The sequence below is a fragment of the Lepisma saccharinum genome, chromosome 1 (assembly GCF_977018435.1).
Source record: "Lepisma saccharinum chromosome 1, izLepSacc3.1, whole genome shotgun sequence".
Lineage (NCBI taxonomy): Eukaryota > Metazoa > Arthropoda > Insecta > Zygentoma > Lepismatidae > Lepisma > Lepisma saccharinum.
Window position 1 is genome coordinate 138,729,215 of NC_139229.1, and position 24,292 is coordinate 138,753,506.

Sequence of the window (24,292 nt, forward strand, 5' to 3'; positions counted from 1 at the left end):
TTTCTCTTGTAGGCTCTTTGGGTAGATAACACTATTTTAAGATGGGTTTGAGCCCCCTATCGCCTACCCCGTGGTTGTGTATTGTGTAAGGAATTTGCATATTTATTTATTCTTAAACGTTGCCTAAAGCACCTTCTAAAAATCGTGACGAAAACGAGGTCAGGCCCTTTCAGACGAGACCGAGACTTACTCTTCGCGACTTCAGCAAACCTAAATGTAAAGAAAAGTAAATTTCGTCTATGTGACCGAGACATATCAAGGGGGTGGTTGTATGATCATTTATTCATTGCATACGATGTCTTAAGTAAGTGAAAATTCTCATATTGTTCATAAACATCGATCTCGTTCTCGTCTCGAAATATTAAACAATATATGCAGTGTGTTACCGCGCCAAATTTCACAGCGACGCCTCGAACCACGCCAAGAAGGCGTATAGCGGGTGTGGGGTTAGGGCCCCACACCTTCTTGATCTCGGCCGAGCTGGGGGTGATGTGATCAGCACCACGCCCCTGGCCGCTTTTACCCCCCAGTTTCCTCTAGATGCCCACTTTATACGACGATGGGTGGGCGCCGGAGCAGCTTCAACAGGTTGAAAAAGTTCCGTTCTCCCCCGCCGGGGATCGAACCCGGGTCTCTCGCATGGTAGTCAGACGCCCTTACGCGGCTTATATATACATATACACTTAGCACATAAGAAGAAGTCACGAACTGAAGCAAAATTTGGTATAGGTATATATAATTACACTATTAACGGTATATTTGTATTATTCTTTTGGTGAGTCGAGACTACATCAAGGATGTAAATACTAGCACGTGAAAACTAGACAGTTCACAGCGCCATCTTGTCTCGATAACACGCCAAAATCGGGCCTTGCAAGTTCTCAGTTGTTTAAACTACTTTTTTTTTTTTTTTTTTTTTTTTTTTTTTTTTTTTTTTTAAACCTTCAACCACTTTGTAGTTAAATATGTTGAACTGAAATGGCTAAAAAGTGGGTACGTTAGTTGTTCGAATAAGATGCGAAGATTTATATTATAGCATTTGCGATTACCTTTGAAATTTATTGCACTTTACAACCACGTACACTGTAACAAGTTTATAACCAATCTTCAGGTGGAGCATTTAAAGAGCCAGGAACGTTCAGACACGAAATTGCTGGAAGTTCAGCTGTCAAGCACATCCGTATGGATATAGTAGGCAAATAGGTTCCAGGACTGGCGTTCTTAATGGCAGTCAGGGACACTCCATTGTTCATCAAAGGTACCGGAGGGCTGCGAAAATTGAGTGAAGAAAGTTGTCGAGCATTTTTTCGCAAGAGAACTGACAATTAGGAGAAAGAGCAGGAAATGCAGCTACTTCCCCCTCCACCTGCTTCTTAAACGGTTATAAGAAGATCCTGAAGACGGTAGATGATGACGAAAAGTGTGCCCACTTCTTGGAACGTGACCAGGATTTCCAAATATCCCGCAACGCAACATGTCACACATTGCAAGACTGTTGTACATCACAAGACAGAAGGAATAGTCAATCATGACGAGCTTTGAAAACGACCGTTAGTGACTCTGCTGCTGGTGTTTAATTTATTAACTCTAATGTAATTGTATATCTAGAAAGTACTTTGCCGATCGTCATGAGCAGGCAAATGTCGCCGCCTTGTTCGGTTCGCGGCAGAGGTATGTGTGCATAGAAGTTCGAATTCCACTTTAAATCCTGTTTAGTCCCAATTAATCAATCTGAGCGTGAAGTGGATTAAAAATAAACTGAAAACACTGCCAATTTATGGTTGTATATAAAAACAACTTTGCCAAAAGATGAAGTTTAGTCCACTAAATGCACATATAGGGTAATCGGGACTGTTCCTCCAGCAGTTTATCAAACCCCGGTGATATGAGTGATTTTGTTTATTTTACTTCACTTTTCTGCCACTTTTGACAAATCGCGAAGATGAGGATGAGTGATATGATGAAGTTGATGAAGGGACACTCACAAAGAACACCCACGCTCAGTCTAAGATTCGAAATCGAGACCTCTGGCGTCGTAACGCGGTTTGCTAACCACTTCGCCTCGGAGTTCGGCGTTTAGCAAACGCGGGATCCCGTGATTAAAAGGTGACAACATTACCACTACGACATCGGGGAGACACAAAACATGGTGAAGAAAACTCCGGTACGGACACCTGGGCAAATCGTAAGGACAATTGGACAGTTAGGTGAAAAGAAAGCAGCGGCGATGAGCCTTCATGTGCTGACTTTCCATCATCGAATCTGGCACTCCTTGCGTCACGATGATTATAACACAAAACATTTTTTAAAAAAATATTATTTGTTACAATAATAATTTGTGAAAATAAATTCAACTTTGAGTTTAAGTGATTTTGTCTCAGAGTGCGTCCAATTTTTAGGTATCTGTGGAGGAGTGGTTATCACAACGCGCTATCGAGCCAGACGACCTTAGTTCGAACCTATTCGAAACGTGTGGTTTCGGGAGCTGCGATATCCACTCCGCCACGGAGGCTAGGCAATCCTTAACTTAGTTCCTCTATTTCTTTCCAATATATTGTCGAGGCCAAAATTCGAATTCTAAATAAGGTAACGTGTTTTATCTTTGTGTTTCATTATTAAAGTTAACCCCTTCTCCGCGATTACCCCAGACAGGCGAAAATTAGACGTAATAAACGTAGATCCCACGCAAATGGGCTATACGGTAAATTTACAAATTTAATCACAGTTCATCGACAAATTAGCATTTTTAAAGTGAAACTCCAATTTCATTTTAAAAAAAGTAGTATCCGGCATTTATTTCCATTATTGTAGTATGTTTTCGATACTTAAGAAAAATATCAAGAATAATACATTGTCGACAGAGTTGAGATAGCACTCTAACACGACGAACAACATAAAAGGAAGCAGAAAAAAAGCATGGCCCTAAAACAGCAATATTTAAATTTTTAGCATTTATTACTCGGTCGAAAAAATAATATAATGTTTTCTCTCTAATTGTGCTATCAACTCACTGGAAACTCGTCATGTAACACCAAAATGCATTGACAATAACAAACACACGAAAAAAATTACGAAGTTCCAGTCACAAATACAAAAAATATCGCCTTACTGACCATTATTGAAGAAAAAGCAGAAAAACCGACAAATATATACCAGGAAATAAGTTTTACTGACGTTACTAACCATTTCCCACCCCTGCAAACATAACGGAGAGATAATTATTTATTAGCTGTAGCCGAGAACGAAAATGAGTCACTCTTGATAGAATGCATGCTGGAACAAAATCGTTAAGGAAGGCCGGTACATACAAATATGAACATCTCTCTCTAAAGACTGTCTTGTTACCGTTGCTATTAATACCGGTTCAAATACGCAGCAATAAATATTGAGTAGCTACCTCAAAGCAAAGAACGGTTATAATAACTTTACTTTCTTTCCATGATCAAGCAAATTATTGGATAATTTTTTTCTCTTACTGAAGTTTAGAAGAACAAGTCTGAGAATTTCCAGTTCCGGATTGGCTGGGAAATGCAATAAGAAACGAACTTGTAGCAATAAATTCTAATCGCTACGTGGAGTTATGCGACGAAGGGACGAGGACTTAAATCGGAAAGATGTTCTGATCACCTGGTGCAGGTTTTCGAAATGATGTGCTAAATGGTCCGAGAAGAAAAACTTTATTCTCGTACAGTACGAGGAAGAAAGACTTCCCTAAGGGGACATCACTCAAAAGGACCGGCTTTATACTATTGCTAAGGCAACAGGAAGAAGTTATGTGATCAGAGATATGCTGTTCACCTTAAGAGAACGTTGTCAACTGCTCTGACTTGCCTTGGAAGGACTTGTCAGTTTGTTGCAACTGTTCAAGTTAAACTTAATCTTTTGGCAGATAGGCCGTGGTCACGTTCATTAAGGAGGGTACTGAGACGTTTCAGTGTCTCGGTCTCGTCTCGCCTGCCTCGTCCTCAGTTTCCATATATAAAGTAAGCAATCAACATACAACGTTTCGCTCCACAAACTGTCACAGCGTTACAGGGGTTATTAATACAAACAACGTTCCTTAATAAAGCTCATTTTTTTTGTTTCTCTGAAGAGTTGTTCCCACGCTACGAACCCTCGAAAACGTGATTTCATCCTGAAACATATGTGAAATCACGCGGCACAGGTTTACAATTGCCATCAATGGATTGATTTTGCAATTCCTATAAACAGATTTATCTACAATTAATAAAGTAGAAATCCGCTGAAAAAGTAGCAGAAATTTTCGAATTTCCTATCAGTCTCGAATGAGACCGAGCCTCGGGCATAACAGGTGTAAAATTTCGGTTTATATCTACGTATTTTCCCTTCATCTTAGAAAAACTTAAGTATGCTAACACAAATTTTGTCTCATCACCTGTTACCATTATTGTTGTTATTATTATTATTAGTTAACCCATAGAAAACACCAATCCAGAGAAATTATATTAATAATCTTCATTCTCTGTTATTCATTCAACACTCCAATCATTATTATGGGAGCATCAACACTCAGGTTACTTGCGCTCTTCACCTAATACAGACACACGAACATCTCAACAGTCAAATCTAATTGTTCATCACCATATCAATTTCCCTACTTTTAAAATTATAACAACAAAATTAGAATAAGACTAATTGTAACTCATCTTTTTTGTATTTTGTGTATTATGCTAAAGTATAGAATTTCATAACAACCTTTTTTCATATTTTCTCTAAAGGCAGAATCCACCTTCGATAACACCACGAGTATAAGCATACAGGATGTATAATTAAAATGACTGAAAACAGTGGTTGATAATTTGCCCATGTTTGTTTGAACACGAGTCTACGAGACATGCAGACATTATATTAAAAAAAAAAAGGCGCGGCATGAAAACACACATAGTAAGATACAAAGCGGAGGATTATGCAACTGAAAGATATCGCACATAAGCCGTAAGCCGTAACATTAAAATATAAGCTATGAATATGGAAGGCAACTGGAGAGAATTAAAACAATACAAAGTGGAAAAAGAAGGCACGGAAATTTAAAAGTCAAGAGTGACTGAGCTGTTGATATAAGTCCAGTTTATGCACAGATAGGATAATCGGGTGGACCTACAGTTTAAAGTGAGATCAGAGCCACTGTGTATTGTGCCTCCACTGGGCATCGAACCCAGGACACCTTGATTATAAACGTCACAAGAAAACTATACACCATATATTTCAAGTCCAGATGCAGTTTCCCCCCGTTTTCTACCACAGAAGAGCACTAGGAACACCTTGGGCAAAGAAACAGGAATTTTGAATTTCACAAAACTGAATTTCGCATTTTATGGGAAAAACTACTACATTTTTAATTCAAATTTATTCAGATCAATTAATGTGAATCTGTTTAATCATTTCCTAAATGGCGAAAACATCACTTTTCCGAAATATGTAAGCACTTTCTTCGTTGATCATGTGTCAAGGCGACTCTCTTTTTCATACATACAACATGCTGGCACACGGAGCAGGCCGTGACCCAATTCGAGTCACACATCACTTGGAGACCCTGTATACATTTTACATGCATAAACATGACTACTTTTTATACAGGGTAATAATTATGCAATACTCGTTCCACAATCCACGTTCCACGGTTGCTGAAAGTATTGACACACCAAGTATTTGATATATCGGTATTAACCGCGAAATCTCGACAAAAAAGAGCCGGATCCTGTAGCCGAGTGGTTATCACATCGCGCTGCGACGCCAAGGGTACCGGGTTCGAATCCCGCTCGGGCTTGGTTGTTTGTGAATGTCCATTCATCAATTTCATCACTCATCCCCATCTTCGCAAATCAGCCAAGAGGTACAAAACGCGACGTAAAATACACTAAATCAATCAATCGACAAAAAAGAACATGAACCTAACACTACTACTTCGTTTACTACGAAATCACATAGAACAAAAATTTGATGCACTTTTCGCGTTCAACTGACACAGTTGAACTTGTAACTGTTATCTGTTCGATTGAGACATTTCCCTGTGTATTTTGATGTACCAAAAGTGTGCCATTAGCAGTTTAAGCAATGTAATGTGTTAATGGAACCACTTTACTTACATGTTCAAGTAATCATGAGTTTGCTTTAAAGAGCTCTTTATGAATAGAACTGATCGGGACTGGACCTACAGTTCAAAGTGGGATCCGAACCACTGTGTGCATCCACCGGGTATCGAACCCGCGACACCTTGATTACAAGGCGGCGACGACAAGGTTCATAGTCAAGTAATCATTTCAATTCTCCCTTCCTTCTCGAGCATAGAACCTTTAGATTATAACTGAAAACTACTAGATGGTGATACGAAAATGAAGCCACGTATTCATTTTTATTACTACTACTCAATTGAGTGGACAAAATTGAGACGTTGTGTCTGAAATATTTTTGTTTCATGCTTGTTTAATGTCGCCTTTTATATCTTTTTCTGGGTTAATCGTGAGGATGAGGATAAAATAGACGAATCAAACAAACAGAAAAAGACCTGTCAGGCTCCGGTAACAGAGTGGTTAGTGTCCTTTGTTACAGGGTCTGGCTGAGACAGGGACGTTTCAAATGAATGGGAACTCTTGATCACGCACTGCAAGGGTAGCACACTCCTGTTGCTAAAGAAGTGAGCAATACTCCATTTTCTTTGAATGAAATCCTCCCGCGCATACTTTCCAACGTGGTGATATAGATATATCAACTTGTCAACATACGCAAAATACATAAGCGCTCGACCATACGATGGTTGCAATGTGTCAAATGTCCCCTATTCCCATTTGAAAAATTTAAGTTGAATCCATGATGGCGGACGTTGTGTGCAGCATGCATCGCTTGGTCTCGTAGATGTTACATATGGTTTACAATCATGTCCATTAATATCTGTAGAAATTATATGGCGATTCCAAACTTTTAAATCGCCCGTATAAGCATTTTATTTATACGACCCATGGTGATTGTTCTCTTGTCTATCTCGTAACTCAGTTTAATCCCTGCAATTAACTTAGAAAGGTAGAGAACGACGTAAAAAAGCCATGCCATGGCAGGGACTCGAGCAGAGAACCTTCGAACACCGGACACGTTAAGTCACTGAAACCGCGCGTACTAAAAAAGACTTTGTCGCAAATTATTACGTTCTCTAACGTAACGTGTGTCAGCAGTAACAACAGACTTCCTTGAGCCACGAGGAAAACTACTGCAATCTGACGCTTCTAAAGCTTGTATTGCCTTGTGGTACGTATTGCGGTAGGGTTTATGTCGTAATCACGGGTGAAATTTCAGTAACGCCCTGCAGGACCTTGGCCTGTTGACAATGATGTATTTGCAATAACGTAAACGAGTACTCTCAAGGTTTGCAAAGGGGTGTGCATTCTAGTAATATGCTTTCAGCGACTGCCATTTTGGAGACTAGGGATTTGGTGCTTTTTGAAAAGTATATATATGTGAGCAAAGGGCAAAATAAACACGCTGGCAGAATTATTAGGACAATCAAGAACTTCCGATAATACGACAACAAACTTCATGATATGCGGTATTCTGTTTTTATATATATATTAAAAAAATATATTCGTACTAACACTTAAAACACACGCTTGGGAAAACAACAACAGCAAAAAATGCTCTTGAGGTTAGTCAACAAAATAAAACCGTTTCTCGGATCCTACAAAATTATTCGGACACATGGCAAAACACGAAACCATCGAAAAAGAAACGAAAATTAACACCTTATGAGCGTGCCATTTTGAAAACTTCTAATAGTCTGTTGAGCACATTTCACATAGATTTTTTGGTGCAGTCCCCCCATACTTTTTCCCTATTCCAGTGGTTCCGAAAGTATGCGCTGCGGCGCTGGCGTCGCGAAATGATTCACTATTTTGACTGAAATGATATGATTGTTGCAAATAGGTAGTTATTGAGTAGTTTTTACTGAGTAGTTGAGTAGTATTTCTGAATTTGAAATTTGTGTGTTTTTAACTTAAGGCAAGCTACCCTAACTACACTAACGGTGTTAGATAGCTCTCCCTATATTCAGACTTGCGCCGCGGAAAAATCTTGAAACACTAAGGGCGACTTGAAACGAGAAAGTTTTGGAACCCCTGGTCTATTCTTTTGAAGCCTGCTCTTAACATGTTTCTTTGAGTAGGCACTATTTTGTCATGTCCTTGTTAAGTTTCATGAGACTGTTGTCAGCGGATAGAGGAGGGGGATTGAATACTTCGGGACAATTAAAAAGAAGTCATATTTGCGCAACTTATTAACGAGTTACAAAAATCATATTTTTAAAAAAAACTTTTAGCGTTGTTTTTCTTCCACTTTGGCTAATCGCGACGATGATGAGTGATATGATGAAATTGATGAAGGGACATTCACAAAGAATATATACGCCCAGGCCTGGATTCGAACTCTAGACCTCCGTCGTCATAAAGCGCCGTGCTAACCACTCCGCCACGGAGGTTGACGATGATGTTAATGAATATTCATGAAAACTGGAACATTTCAAGGGGAAATAAACCCATTTAAATGGCACCTAGTTTTTATGTAACCTCTATGGAGAAATCCATGAAATTTTAACGCACCCGCACCCATCCACACACACACACATAAACACGGGCGCATTCGGCGATAAGTGGTAAAACAACTACAACTTCTTGAAACTGGAAGATCAGAAAAGGAAAACAGTAGTGAGGTTCTTCTTGCTTCCAAACAGCACGTAACCTCTCAAACATTACGTCACCTGAGTGTTTTCCCCTCAAAACAATTATGCATTCAATAGCGATAGTTTTCCTCATTGACCTAGTTGCTGGGCTCCCCACCACATCAGGTTTAAAGGCAAAATTTTAACTACTACCTGATTGTAGGCAAATTGCCACGCCCATCTTCGAGCTTAAGACAGCAAAATGCTAGACAAATTGGTTCTTGCTCATCAACGTTACAGGAAAATATAGTTTCTAATGTGATCACCGATATTTTTAATCGGCTATCCTGTAAGATATGCAAAAACTGCACAGTTTTCTTAAAATTTGTGCCTAAATCTATTTCTCTATTTCAATTTGAGCTGGCTTATTCGCGACGATGGGGGTGGATGACGGTGACATGATTAACTCGGGATTCGAACTTAGAGCGTCTGGCGTTACGCTAACCACTTCGCCAGAGACGCCGGCATTAAAATGGTATCAAACGAGGTCATCACGGTTGTTCATTCTTTCTTCACGGCAAGGTCGACCTTTTTCTGAAAGAAGGGGAAATGGAGGACTGGACCACACGCATCGAACAAATTTATAAAATTACTGTGGCCAAGCCGACCATCTACCCTTTGGATTTGATTTATAGTTGAAAAACTCCGAGCCCGAAACACGCAAAGCGAAATCCGAAATTACCACCTACTTACACTTCATCTCCGAACACATCGTTCCTTTCCTTAACTTTTTCCTTTTTCCCCCCCCACTCCTCCCCGCCGCGCTATATCATCTGAGTGACCGGGGGATAGCGGGTTCTCGTCACGTGGTCAGGAGGAGCGGTTTCTCGGTCAACCTTCATTCAACATCAGTGATGGTAACGAGAGGGAAATTTCCCTCAGCGAAGGGAAATTATCTCAAAAGGTAGTTCATTGCTCTTTTTGCATCGCAGAAGAATTCGCAAATGTATTTCGTTAGCAATTGATTTTCAATACGTTTCACTGGTGTCTTTTAAAAAAACCAATTTGGGGGAATATAGCACAAGTGTGAACTCCACAGAGTGTGTTTGTCAAAATTTGTATTTAGGCCATTCTTGGTTCAGATAGAGTAAATATTGTACTTGTCTCATTTTACACAATTTTGTGCCATTACTGGCTAACTGTGACAATGAGGATGAATAATCATTATGTGTAATTAATGAAAGGCCACTCTCAAAGAAATGCCCAGGTCAGGACTCGAACCTGGAATTTGGTGATCAAGATCTCGAGTCAGCTGCTCACCCAGTTCGGCCGTCGAGGATAGGCTTGTCTTTAGGGTGTTGGGACTGCTGTTTAATTGGGGAAGGTGGGGGAGACGACGTAACAAAAGGAAAAACATATGTGGCAATTAAAATATTCAACCTTCAACCGAATTATATAGAAGTGGAGAAGTGTAAGACAAGGTTTCAAAAGAAACAAATAAATATTAATACATTTGGAATACAGTATTATAGTGTGAATAAATATTTTGAGGGTGACCATTCTTTTCAAAAGTCTGGAACTGTACTGAACCATCCAAAACAACCGTGTACACAGTTTAGGAGAGTAAGTGTGTTATTGATCAAATTTGCTAAGGGGGTTGACATTTCCATTACAAATGTGCTTTATCTTTCATTGTATCTTAAAACTGTGCGCGCGTGTGTACATTCGAGAGTCACGGTAGTCTAGGTAGAGCGTCTGACTGCAACGTTGGTGGCCATGGAAGGGTGGGTTTTCTCCAATGTGCCTGCATAAAGCTGTCGTGGGGATCACCCAGCCTCTATCAATGAGTATCAGCGGAGAACCCTGGAAGCGTGGTGATGAACACACAACCTCCGTCATGGCCGAGAACGAGATGGGTTCTATCTCCACACTTCCTATGTTCCTTCATTGCACTCTGCACTGCACAGAGGATAGGTATACCTTTTTTAACCTTCTAACATAAGCAGATTACAGAAGAGTATTTTTTCTTAAGAAAAGGGAAATTTTGTCACCTGAGAGGGAAATTTCTCAAAACGGATTACTATCACGAATCCAGTAGCAGGAGCGGCAGGTTCAGTCGGTCTGCTCACTCGAGGAAACTGCCCTCTCCGAAACGACTTCACTTTACCCGAGTTTATGCGTGAATGCACCAGTGGACGGACACGGCTGCAGGGTGCCATGGATAGCCGCACAGAAGCGCCTCGAAAGCGGCGACGATGAGTGCGCACCTGATCGGACTCCCCAGAAGACATTGGCAATAGCCTCCCCCCTCCTCCACTTGGGACATGTTGCTCGACCCAGGAGAGGAGTGCAGTGAGAGTGAAAGTGTGATCGGACAGCGGCGAACTTTCTACCGGCGACGCTGACCCAATGTCAATGGTCATCGATGACGGGACGCATTAGGATAGCCGAAGGTCTGCCGTCGCTGCCATGAATGTGGTCCCCGGCGTAATCATTTTCTTGTATTTTGTGCCATCGTCCACGGCCATCACGCCTCGGGACATTTACAAAGGTGAGTTTAAGTTTGTTTATTTTCTAAGAGGCTTTTCCATGTCTCTAGATTAAGCTCTAGATTCTGTGTGATGATGGTGTTTCGTAGGTTTGGCCTCCCCGATGGCGCAGTGGTAGCGTCGTCGCCTTGTAACCAAGGGGTTCGATTCCCGGTGGAGGCATATAGTGGTTCGGATTCCACTTTAAACTGTAGGTCCAGTCCCGATTAGCCTTACTGTGCATAAAGTGGACTTAAAACAACAAATCAATCCAATCCAATTTTTCGTAGAAACCATTGGCGTAGCCAGCCATGGGCCCCTCTCGAACTTTTGCCTAACTACACTACTCTATAACGAAAAAAAATAATCATTTTTTGGGGTGCTGGATTAGAAAAATATGATTAATTATTCTTCATTGACTTTTTCTTCTTTTCACGCTATGCAATGGAATAAAGCAACTGAAAGTAACCCCCAAATGTTATAATTCGTCTGCCTTACATGTAGGAACCTTATTCTTTACGATATCGATAACATATTGTTTCTCGAAATTATGTAGCCTACTTGACATGTTAAACATATTTTTCGTTCATACTAAGTGGGCCTCCGCGATGTAGTAGTGGTAACGTTGTCGCCCTGTAACCCAGATGTCCCGGGTTCGATACCCAGTGGAGAGATTTTTTGTTTCTTCAGAACTTTTCAATTTTGCACATATTCTATGAAATCGCAAAAATCTTTAATTTTCTGTCATAGGCCTACGAGTTTGATGTGTTGAAAAACATTCCTTGAAAAGTAGTATCTTTTTAATTAATTGGTTGATTAGCTTTATTTTATTTCGCTTTTCTTCCACTTTTGGCAAATCGCGAAGATTAAGAGGAATGATGATGAGACGAATGGACAGTCACAAACAACACAAGCCCCACATAGTATAAAACTGGCTTGTACGTCCCGATGGCAGCCAAGACTACTCTTGGATGGCAGCGCCTCGCCAGTCTGCTAAACGCAATCCAGAAGGCACAACGTGGAAGGAGTAGTATTTTATGAATGCATTGGTCACAATTGATACCCATAGTAACAGATACTTTGCAACGTATTTTTTCGGTTCCAATTTCCATAATTTTTCCACACACACTATCGAAGGTAAGTCTCTCCTGAAAAGAATTCCAAGTTCTATTGAACGAAAACTACCTACTCCAAAATTTGGAGCGCTATCAATATATATCATATACCTAATACTAATATTACAAAACACATGCTCTTTACTACTCAATATCTTGTTCTGCAAGTCTTCGCTATCGGTATGAGAAATTGAGCAAGTGTTCGTTATAATTATGACACACAAGTACAGAAACATATTTTCGCCAAAGGCAGGAAAAGTTATAATTTCTCAACAACGGAAAATAAGATATAACGTATATTGTTTTCCTGGTGCGTGAGGCCTCCCCGATGGAGTAGTGATAACGTCGTTGCCTTGTAATCAAAGGGTCCCGGGTTCAATATCCATTGGAGGCAAACCGTGGTTCTGATTCCACTTTATACTGTAAGTCCAGTTTCGATTGCCCTAACTGCGCATAAAGTGGACTTAAAAAAATAAAAATAAATAAAAAAAATCTCGGCGGGTGTAAATGCGTTCAACTTTTGAATAAGGCTCCAATCAGCCAAGGGTCTCGGAAAACTTAATGAGTTTCGAAAAGCTTTGACGGCAAGAAGTATTAATTATACTAAAAAAGTGTGATATGTGCAATGTATGCAGGATATTGGTTACCCCTGAGTAGAAATCAATATGAGCGACGCATGTAAACTAAATTCAGATCTGGCAGGAATTGTAGGGAAGGAAGGGTGGAGAGATGCGCTTCTCTAACTAATATGTAGAGCATCAACATGGCACAAAGAAATGTGGGAGTGGTGGCATTTTTACACTGACCTAGGGGTCGTATAACAGCATTAGGGAGACCCGGGTTCGATCCCGGCGGGGGAGAACCGAGATGTTCTCCACCTGTTCGAGCGGCTCCGGCGCCTACCCAGCGTCGTATAAAGTGGGTACCTGGAGGAAACTCTGGGGGTAAAAGTTGCCAGGGGCGTGGTACTGATCACATCAGCCCCACCTTCGGCCGTGATCAAGAAAGTGTGGGGCTCTAACCCCACATCCCCTATACGCCTTCATGGCGTGGTACATAGCACATATTATATATCGTCGATGTTTTCACGAACTGGCGAATGTGTCAACTCCCCTGCATCACGAACCGGCGAATGTGCAAAATATTGATTTTGAGAAAAACGAAGTTGAAAGTAGCCAATTTTGCGTTACTTGCGAATCATTGAAAAAAATATTCGAGCTAAACTATATTTTGAGATAACAATAAATGCTGTGTGAGAAGGCAGTTCACGTTAGAAAGAACACCGTAGAAAGAATTTTAATGAACAATAAATGAACAAAGGATTTCATTGCATCTATTCGTCAGTTCGTGAAAACAAAACAAAAAAAAAAATGGAATATTTTTAGCTTGATTCGTCATTGTTAATTTTCAAAAAAACTGCGAATTCTACAGTTCAAGGCTAAAATTTTCAACTTATTTATTGGATATTTATACAGAGTTAAATATTAGGCCAATCCTTAATACACTTATCATAACATACACCATAACAGTTTAATACGTAACAGTGAGAAACAGAGAAATTCACACAACACTAGACGTAACCGCAAATAAATTTCAAGAATAATAAAATTAAGAAAATGAAATGTAAGGAACAAAATAGTAATACATTGACCAACACTAGTCTGTTATCAAATACAACGTTAATAGACGCAAAATGGTTGTACAATTAGTGAGGTAATCTGACATGGAAGTCTTTATAATCAGGATGAGAAATTACTGGTATTACTCCTTGACATAATGACAGCAAGTCCTGGTATTTTTTCATAGGCAGTTTTGGCTTTGAAGTAAAATCCCTTGGTGGTAAATTGTCCTCTTTAGCACTGCGTGGATTAGGAAGTGATATACTTGAGTGTGTGTTTAGATTATGCGATGTTTTTATAAATATATTGGGACAACCCTTGCGCACTTGAATTTGCATGATTTTTGTCCAGTTCACGGGTTGACCCTCATTTGTTGTTGTAACTTTTAGGATACGCAGGTACTGCGAATATTGTTTCCAATCTAAGACGTCTTTAGTATGCAACTCATGAACAGCATATGGTTGTTTCTTTCTTGCCATCCTGATTACCGGGATGAGTTGGGCAGGGATGAAGATATCTTCACTCCGTCGAAGTGAGTTTTCAATTGTACTGTGAATAGCATCACCACAGATTAGCATCACCTTCACTTTGTTCGTGTCTCGTTTCGAAGATGAAAACATGTATGGTGTTGATGTTTTGTGCTTGATTGTTTAAAAAATAAACGAACATAGAAGGCAGGATACTGTTTTTGTTCTGAGATGCACATCCATCGGCGAAGAACGCTACCTGTTTTACACCTTGTTCATCTTTCATCAGCAGAAACTTCCTGAAGTTTGTTGCAACTTCATTCGGACCTCTTTTCGCTAATCCTTCGTGCCAAACGTAGCAATGACCGCTTTTACTAGCTAATTGATAAATTGTAAAATTGTAGGCTGATAATTTTCTTTTGTAATGCAATTAAGTTCGTTTGCTCTGTGGTAGATTTATGACTTGCTCCATGTCAAAGCAAGCAGCCACGAACTCCTGTGGATTTTGTACAGCTGTATCTTTCATCGAACCTTTAATTTCCCCCACCTTATGTTTTTTCTGTATGTGCCTGTTATATTTTTCAATCAAGTCAGAATGATTAGATAAACAATTAGCTGATTTCAATGAGTTGTACGTCTTACACAAACCACAAAGATATTTTTTTGGAGAACGAAATGTTAACTTCATACATTTAAAAACTGATCTGTATAAGGAGTAACATGCCGAGCTGTTTGGAAATTATTTTTTCAATAGTTCATACATCTTTGCAATACTTAAGTTGGACAACAAGTACTGTTGTCTAGAACTTCTGCGGCAAAAATGAGATTCCATCCTAGGGAACATATTTATGTGCTTTTTAATATCTGTACGCATTTTTCGTATCTTTCTTTAAACGTTGTCTGACGTCCACCTCTCTTTTCTTCTTCTACCATGCACTGGTTCTTTAACTTCATTAGCATTGTCCTTACCTGTCTCTCAGGAATTGCAAGTGTGTTAAGAAACATTTTACGACATACTCTTTATCTTACGTTATGGTCATCTGGTAAAAAAATAATGAAGCGTTCTTTCCTTCCTCTTTTTGTCTTCTGACTTCGTTGACCTCACAGGAGCATTGGAAGCGATGAACTTAAATCAACCATTCTCGTTGTCGGGAAACATTTCCTAAATTAAAATACGCATAATCAACTTTCAATCTTGTGTTGTCATCAAAACCGTTGCACTTCAATCCTCTTGTTTGTCATGTCCGTGACTCACAACGTGGACGAAGCAATCTGCGAGAAGGAATAACTTGATGACTCCTTTCACTTACATACTCATAGCCCAAAGAACGACAGGCTTTTACATTTTTTTCTTACTTTTTCCTTTTCGGAAACCCTTCGCTTTACCAAACCATCTACTTTAAAATCTGTATGGCTTGATCCCGGAGGGTTGTTTTTCTCTTGTACACTAACACGTCTGTTGTGCTCGAATCCAATATGAAGTGATTGTAACAAACCAAATCCTGACACGTTACGCATGCAGCAAATATTTCTTCTTCACAATGCAAGGAACTACATACAGCGTGAACATCCCTCGGTGAGGAATGTACGGACGATTCATTATCACTGAAAGATATAAGAAAATCAGGATCCTTGTCCTCATCATCCGCTAACGTTTCTGAAGAACTGTCAACGTCACTAACTACTGCACTCGAGTCTTGGATCACACCACCTGAGCTCTTCTTTGGCACTGACAGAGGAAGTTAATCACCTGTATCACCACTTTCAGAATCTTCTTCCATCCTGATCACACCACCTTCATAATAAATTTTCTCGGGATCCCACCACATTTTTACTTTCGCTCCATATTGCAACTTCTTCATTCCATGGGGGAGTGTAAGTTCTTGGCTTCTGACGATGTTAGTACTGCCATCAGTCCACTTCACAAGCACGTCCTTATTCATATCTTCTGAATAATTACACAACGGGCCACACCACTAGAAGGCTATTCTTCAAAATAATATCAAAGAAATATGGCATTTCTTCTATAAACAATTCGAAGTAATTTAGTTGCGAGAAGTAAACCAGATGATTGCCAATTTCATTGAAAGTCTCAAAATATAGACTGTAAATTGTTCCAATAGAAACACAAACAACTGTGCCTTACATGTTTTCTGATATCTTACAAATGGGTTATATTTCTTATGAAAAGAATGAAATGTAAAACGTTTTATTACAGCGGCATCTGTTAGGCAAAATGTAGTCAAACTGACACATCCTGAAAGGATTGTAAAATAATATCATGTTTTTCTCCACGAAGCGGCGAATTTCTTATTCGTCGGTTCGTGAAATTATCACAATACTAGTTTTCATATTCGTCAAAACGTTGTCCATCTTTATCTCCTAAGCAATATTTAATAGAAACTCGAAACTTTGTGAGAGCAAAGTACAAGTTGTTCCAACATATACAGCGTCAAAAACTCAAAATGTCAAATTTTGCACATTCGCCGGTTCGTGATGCAGGGGAGTTGACATATTCGCCAGTTCGTGAAAACATCGACGATATATATATATATATAAACAGCATTAGGTTAATCGTATCCTTTGTTAAAGGTACTATCCCATCGTTAACCTGGAATGGCTGAGGATAAATATTCTGAAACAGAATAGGCTGTGAAGTTCGCGTTTATGTAAAACTTTATATCCATTTCATACAAATGAAAGTATTTAAAAAAGCAGGATTTTCTGGAATGAATAATCTGACACATAGGTAACCCACATAATTTCCTTGTATTGCAAGGCTGCAAGAAAGCAGGGGTAAGAAGTCTCTATCCCAATTTAAAAACCACGTAAAAATGCAACTTGTTTTTTAGTGGCGGCACTTCAAGTGAGTGTATTGCTTTTTGGTTTATTTTATGGAGCTCTTCTATACTTTCTGGTTAATCGCGACGATGAAGATGAATGACTCGGTCTACAGTTTGAAGTGGGATCCGAACTATTGTGCAATGTGCCTCCACCGGAGATCGAAACCGGGACTACTTGAATAAAAGGCAATAAATTACCTCTACGTCATCGGGAAGTCCTGGCATGAATGAAACAAACTCTTCCATATATTCATGCCTTAACCCGGGTTCAAGCCTGGAACCTCTGGCTTAGCACGGAGGCCTACAGTGCTTTAGAAAAGACGACTGTGAAGCAGGAACTGCAGATAAACGCAGTTGCTAACGTTGTCGCCTTATAATCAAGGTGTTCAGGGTGCGACTTACTCTTTAAACTCTAGGTCCAGTCCTATTTAGCCCATCTTAGCATAAATCGGACTAAAATACTACGAACATGTGAATTTCTCCAGAAAGTTTGACAAAAGAGCAAGAAAGGAACAAGGTCACGGGAAAGTAATCCTTCACGCAGCGTCAGGACATTTTCTGTGTTGTAAATTCCAGGTGGGACACCGCCAAGTAATTTGCGGTTAAAATGAAGACGGAAATCGCTCTGGCATTTGACGAATCGCGTTCGCTTGGCAATTCATAATGACTTTCGCTCGAATCACGAGATCTCAATTGCCCTTGAAAAATCGCACTCTCTCTGTGTACGATCTTCTTGAACAGGCCTAACTAATTGATGACTCAGAGCAGTGTTGATTATTAGGGCATTACAAATTATAGATGTCACCATTTAAGGCGGAATCTTTCACAATGACTGGCAACATCCACACAGTCATCCGTTACAATCCGTCTCATTTCGAAATTCGAGACGAGACCGAGGCAGGAATTGGCAACGCAAGACGAGACTGTACAAAGCCTCGTCTGTCGTTAGTATCATCCTTAGTTCCAAGGTAGCACCACCATATTTAGCTTTCTTGCAATGTCGCCGTCCGGGGTACTTGTACCCATGAGCGAGAATCACTGGTCTAGATCAAACATATCAGGAATTAAAGGCAAGGTGTGTGAAAGATGTAAACACTCGCGCTTGCTGTAAAGGAACTGTTCTCTTTTCTTCCACGTTTTCATCAACCCTCATCGTCGCAATTAAGTTATAGATGAACAGAGGCGTCGCCTGAAGGGGGTTCACGGAGCACACGAATCCCCGACCGAAAACGGAAAATTTTCAATTTGTTTTCTTTTCTGCAGAATAAAACACTACATTTCAATATCCTTATTTTACAACCGAATATATATTTTTTCCAATACATTTCACCAAAAATTAAGGCCGCAAACCTCCTCAACAACTCCATTGCTAATAGTTGTCGCGTATCCAAAACCTTGCATGGCGAAGTTTTAAAGTTCTTCTAAAACACCACATCACCAAAATGAGCAGATTTACATCGATAGTTAAAATGTGTTCCTTAAACCTTTAGATAACGAACATGAGTCAAAACGAAAGAAGACTAAGACACTGTTAGCAGAAAATAATATTTATGTTAGTACACATGTAAAACGAGTATGGATAATCACCAGTTACATTCTTAGAAAATAAATTATAATTGTTATAAACTCCTACAGATAAGCTTTAAAACAAATATTTTCTTAAGTATCGCGAATTGCAATTCTCATCATGAAATTTGAACATTGCCAGAGACTTACGAATGAAATATAGGGAAGCTGCTGTGAAATTACAAATTGCTATATATATAAAATCATATATTCGACGGTATCATGACTAGCTAAAATATGAGCAGGGGTTATTTCTTAGGAACAAGTAAAGGAATTTCTAAAATTAAAATAAAGAGAAAAGTAATTGTTTATTGGTTTGGTTTACTTTAGTTTGATTTGATTTATTTTACTTCGTGTTTTGTGCCTCTTGGCTAATTTGCGAAGATGGGAATGAAATTGATGAATGGACATTCACAACCATGCCCGAGCGGGATTCAAACCCGGGACCCTTGGCGTCGCAGCGCGATGTGCTAATCACTCAGCCACAGGGTCCGGCTGGTTTACTTTACTTCGCTTATCTGCCACTTTTGGCTAATTGCCAAGATGAGGATGAGTAATGACATGATGGTACTGATGAAGCGACATTGACAAAGAACATCCATGCCCTGGCTGAGATTCGAACCCTGGACCCCTAGCGTTGTAGGACGCTGTGCTAACCACTCTGTCAAGGAGTTCGGCGAGGAGAAAAGTAAGAAATTTCAATAATTCAAATTTGAAAAGATTGATTAATAGATTTATTTGTTGTTTTAAGTCCACTTTATGCACTGGAAGGTTAATCGGGACCGGACATACAGTTTAAGGTGGGATCCGAACCAAATTTACAAAATATTTTTTGCAATGTAATTTTTCCATGTTTTTGAGGGAGTCTTCACGGGCGACAGAGGGAGGGGGACACAATAATTCGCAATAAATTAAAATTGGCCTGTATTTTGTAAATGTATTTTCGCTAAGCACTCTGGCAGAGTGTCTACACAATGCGCTACAAATACAATGTCCCAGGTTCGCATCCTCCATAAAACACGCGCTGTTATATTCGTACTTTTATGTTGCTTTTCTACGACATTTGGCAAAGGCACTCGAAGAAAAAACAAAATAAATCTTAGCTTCGATTCTTGGCTGAAATTTCGTCTTTTGTGTGCTCGACTAACCAATGTAACTTAGGTTCACTATTCACTTCTCTTCGATGGTGATCAATAATTAATTTCTCTGTGTGTTTGTAGCACCCTCGGTCTGGGGGAGAGGGGGTGTAAATTTTCTCTGAATTTTAGTCTGACTGTGAACACCCAAGGATTTGCTCCACAGAATACATCTAGATCCTCGTTTGTCTGCAAGAATGCAGTTTCCATGGTGTCGTACATGCAAAGGAACCAACTTAGCGCCCTTCAAAAAGGCCATAATCCCTTGTAAGCATATGCAGGGTGTTCCGAATTTAGTTTACCGTGAGAAACGATCTTTCGGTAACCTGACTTATGGAACATATATACTCTTTCCCACACACACATACAGGGTGGGCCAAAAGTGTGGAAGCAGACCAAGAGGAAAACCGTCTACAGCATGCATGATACCAACATCGTCGCCACACAGATTCGGAGCACCTTAACAAAAACGAACGCTTATTTGAGTTTGGCATTTGGATCTTTGTTTTAAGTCCACCTTATGAGCAGATGAGCTAATCGGTACTTAAAATGGAATCCGAACCACTATGTACCTCCACTGGGTATTGAACAAACGCTAACAAAAATAACGAATGCCCAACACAGAATCTCACGATGATTATACTGACTGTGACATCAGATAGGCTAATTGGGACGAGGGCTACAGTTTAAAATGTGATCCGAACGACTGCGCAATGTGTCACCACTAGGGATAGAAGCCGTGACACTTGATTACAAGGTGACACTGGCTATGGATCCATACTTCGAACCCCTTCCAACAAATATTCATAATATCGCTGTCTCCACACGTGTCCGATTAAGCGCATACAATAAAGCATACAGCTACACTACCGTGACTGTGTATGTAAAACGGGGTTGATGCATGTTTGGAAATCACACCATTTGTTTTCATTGAACTACCAATTGTATGCCAAATTATACGTCCAACCTTATCGAAGTTCGAACCTAGGGCCTCTGGCTTCGTCAAGTGTCACATGTACCACTTCGCCACTGAGGCTGGCTTGAACTATCGCGCCAAGATTCATTCAGCATGGAGACGCATTTTTTTTTAAAAAAAAAAAAAAAGTAACAGGATTTATAAAATGAACCAGGTGCACGAAGCCATAGGTAACTAACCAAAGTGTCCTTCCCGTAAGAAGGTTGGGTTTGTTCAATCACTTTATGCTCTGACAAGCTAATCGGACTGACTCTACTATACTCAGATAGCCAGTTCAAAGTGGGAGTTAAAACCACTGGGTAATGTGCCTCCACCGAAGATCGAACCCGAGATCTCTTGATTACAAAACAACGGCGTTATTCAAGATTTGAGTTATCGACCTCAGGTACGCTGGAAGAACAAACATCGCTTGACTTTAGCTGTTACGTCACTATGCAGAAACAGGATCTTCACAATAAAGTTGATTCTGTATCACGATGGTTTTCCAAATCTTAACCTTGCGTGACGATACAAGAGAACCTTCTTGGCCTGCGACAGTTACCGAGAGTCACGGAGCTTTTGTCTCTTAAGGAGAGCGAGTGAAAAAAAAAAAGTAGCGGAATTCCCAGGTTGCATCCTTTACCTGATGAACTTGCTTACTGAGGGCATGGGTAATTAAGACACAAGTGACAGGCGTGATTTAAATCAAAGCTAAGATGACGAATCCTGTTCTCGCAACATTTTTTTGCATTGGTCAGATCATCCGTGACGTCAGCAGACAGGGAACTTCAAAAGCAGGCAATGATATTCAAGTATGCGTTTGTCACATGCAACAGGATACTGGAATTAAATATTGTTTCAGAAAAAAAAAGAATAGCTTGAGCCGGCCCCCGTGGCGGAATGGTTAGCACATTGCCCTACGAAGCTAGGGGTCCTGGGTTCGAATCCCGGCCTGGGTATGGATGTTTGTGAGTGTCTATTCGTTAATTTCATCATGTCATCACTCATCCCCATCTTCGCAAATTAGCCAAAAGTGGCACAAAGAGCGAAGTAAAATAAAGCAATAATCTATCAATCAATCAAAAACAATAGCTTGAAAATTTCCTATGTACAATATCTCAAAACTAAAAATCATTAAGAAATTAAAGGAAAACGACAAAGCAAAATCGTTTCGAAGGATTAGCCATGATTTACATAGAGTAAAATAACCAGGAAGCTGCAAAAGGAGGAACTCTTCAAAGACTTTGCAACTAAAAGAAAGCCTGTAGAGTACTTACTTCCTTGGGTGTCTTCATAAGCTCAAAATAATATTTCATTACATGGAGTAAGTCGTTACATACTAGTAGTCACATTAATTGCATTTTTTGTTCCAAAATATAAATTTAATAGTTCATATTATTCCTTTCATAAATAGAGCACTTATCATCATCAATATTATTATTGTCACCATTATCTATGCACTATTTTTTATAAACGTTGAGCAATTTACAACAAAAAGGTCCCGCGCTTCATTTCTGAATCAGGTCGCGCGCAAATCCACGGGCCGGCTCTGACAAGACAAACAACTTCTTGAAATTATCCAGAATATAACATGAACATGTCCTTAAATAATTGCTATAACAAATAAATTTTGTTTTCATTTGAAGAAACCACGCACACCACGCACGCATAAAAACACCACGTACATTCTACGTTGAAATTCTAAGGATATACAAAAATTTCGTAAAAGCTCTACCACGCCTCACGTTACCTATCACAAGTACGGATAACGTCGTTACTTCCAGAATCTATTGTTCCTAGCAAACCAAGAATGGAAACTTTTCTATCCACTAGAAAGTAGACTCTCCACTTCCCTTGCAATTACCCAAAGTCAGCAGAAACACTGTTTCCTAGATCTTTCCATCATTGTTCCCCTTACATAAAGTTTTTTTTTTTGTAAAAGTACACTTACGAAACGCTGAACTGCATAACTAGCTTCAAAATAAAATACTTTTTTTTTTAAAAGTATAAACTAAAACACGTGCGTTAAACATGCTTTTACTAAATTGTTTCCCAGTTGACATGAATAAGGAGAAAACTGTAGCATTTCAGTACCTGGAGATAGAAAGTGAAGATTATGCATATCATTCCGAAATTGTTACTATTTTTCCGGCTCCGTTATTTAACTTCGCTTATATTTCTCCTTAGCTTAGTTGTTACTAGTGTTCGAACTGAAAGGGGGGGGGGGAATTTATCAATATTCTCCCCCACCTCGCAAGGATTTTCTTTCCCAGGTTCCATATTTCTAAATTCGTTCACAACCATGAAAAAAAACTTCCTCCTTTTATACGCCTTCGGTTAATCGCGACCTTGAGGATGATGATGAGAGAAAAACCAAGAAAACGTTCATGCCGTGACCCGGTTTCGAACCTGGGACCTCTGGCATCGTAGCGCGTTACTTGCCGCCACCAAAGAGCATTGTGCCTTCACCGGGACTCTGATTACACGGGACTCTGACGACAGTGTTAGCCACTATGCTATTGGGGGAAGTTGAGAACAAAACAATTAATCCCTCCGTTGACCTGGGATTGAAGCATGGGGACCGGTAAAAATTACATGCGGACTACCATGACGGACAGACATGCCAAACGAACTGGAGCTTTGTAGTAAATTCAAGAGAGGCAAGGTAAAAAAGTCGTGCTCGACTTCGTTGCAAGTTAATTCGCCTGTAAACGAACGCAAAGATCCGGAAACGATGGATTTCCACCAATTTGCAGCGATGAACGACCGGCAAAGCGTAAAACAAACGGCACACCCTCTGGAAGCATACACCTAGCGCTCGTCTTCTGGCCCCATTCTGTCCCTGCTCAACCTCCTAACCTGACCTCAAAACGGGTCCCATCCGAGCTTGCTTCTTTCTTTTTCTCTCCAGACCGACGAAATTCCTCTCAAGGCTACCTTCTCTTCTTTCACTCGCTGCTAGTGTTGCAAACCGATCGGATATACCATTGCGCATAGGATAAATAAGCCGCGGGCATCCAATAGGTACGTGGACCTCACCTGGGGATGGGTGATCTCAGATGCGAGTTTTTCCGAAAATGTGCCCGCGTGAAACGGTTCTGGAGCTCACCCAGCCCCTAATGAACGGTTATCTGAGGGAATCCCTGAACGGGCAAAACGCATGAGCATAGTGGTGATTACATCACCCCCACTATGGCCGAGATCGAGAATGTGTCTTACCTCTGCATTACGTAGATGCCCATGGCGTAACGGAATGCATATGGAACTTTTAACATTAACTTTTAAAATTTTTCGTTTTAAAACTTAAGACAGGGGCATCAGCATTGAGACTATTTGCAACCTTTACCCTTGACATAAATCAAATCTAACGACCTTTTATAATAAATTCCTTTATTGTTTGC

At 40.0% G+C, this 24,292-nt stretch overlaps 2 protein-coding genes across 2 annotated transcripts in view; one reads left to right on the plus strand and one right to left on the minus strand.

Moving 5' to 3' along the window:
* The window catches only part of Arp8 (Actin-related protein 8), a 104,998-nt gene that overhangs the window by 42,998 nt on the left and 37,708 nt on the right, over positions 1-24,292 (minus strand). The gene's annotated exons all lie outside the window — the stretch shown is intronic.
* The window catches only part of LOC145989093 (uncharacterized), a 34,120-nt gene continuing 20,664 nt past the window's right edge, over positions 10,837-24,292 (plus strand). Inside the window, exon 1 of the mRNA XM_083124389.1 lies at positions 10,837-11,213. Within this exon, the coding sequence (XP_082980515.1) occupies positions 11,132-11,213 (82 nt within the window). The 5' untranslated portion in view covers positions 10,837-11,131. The remainder of the gene's footprint in view (positions 11,214-24,292) is intronic.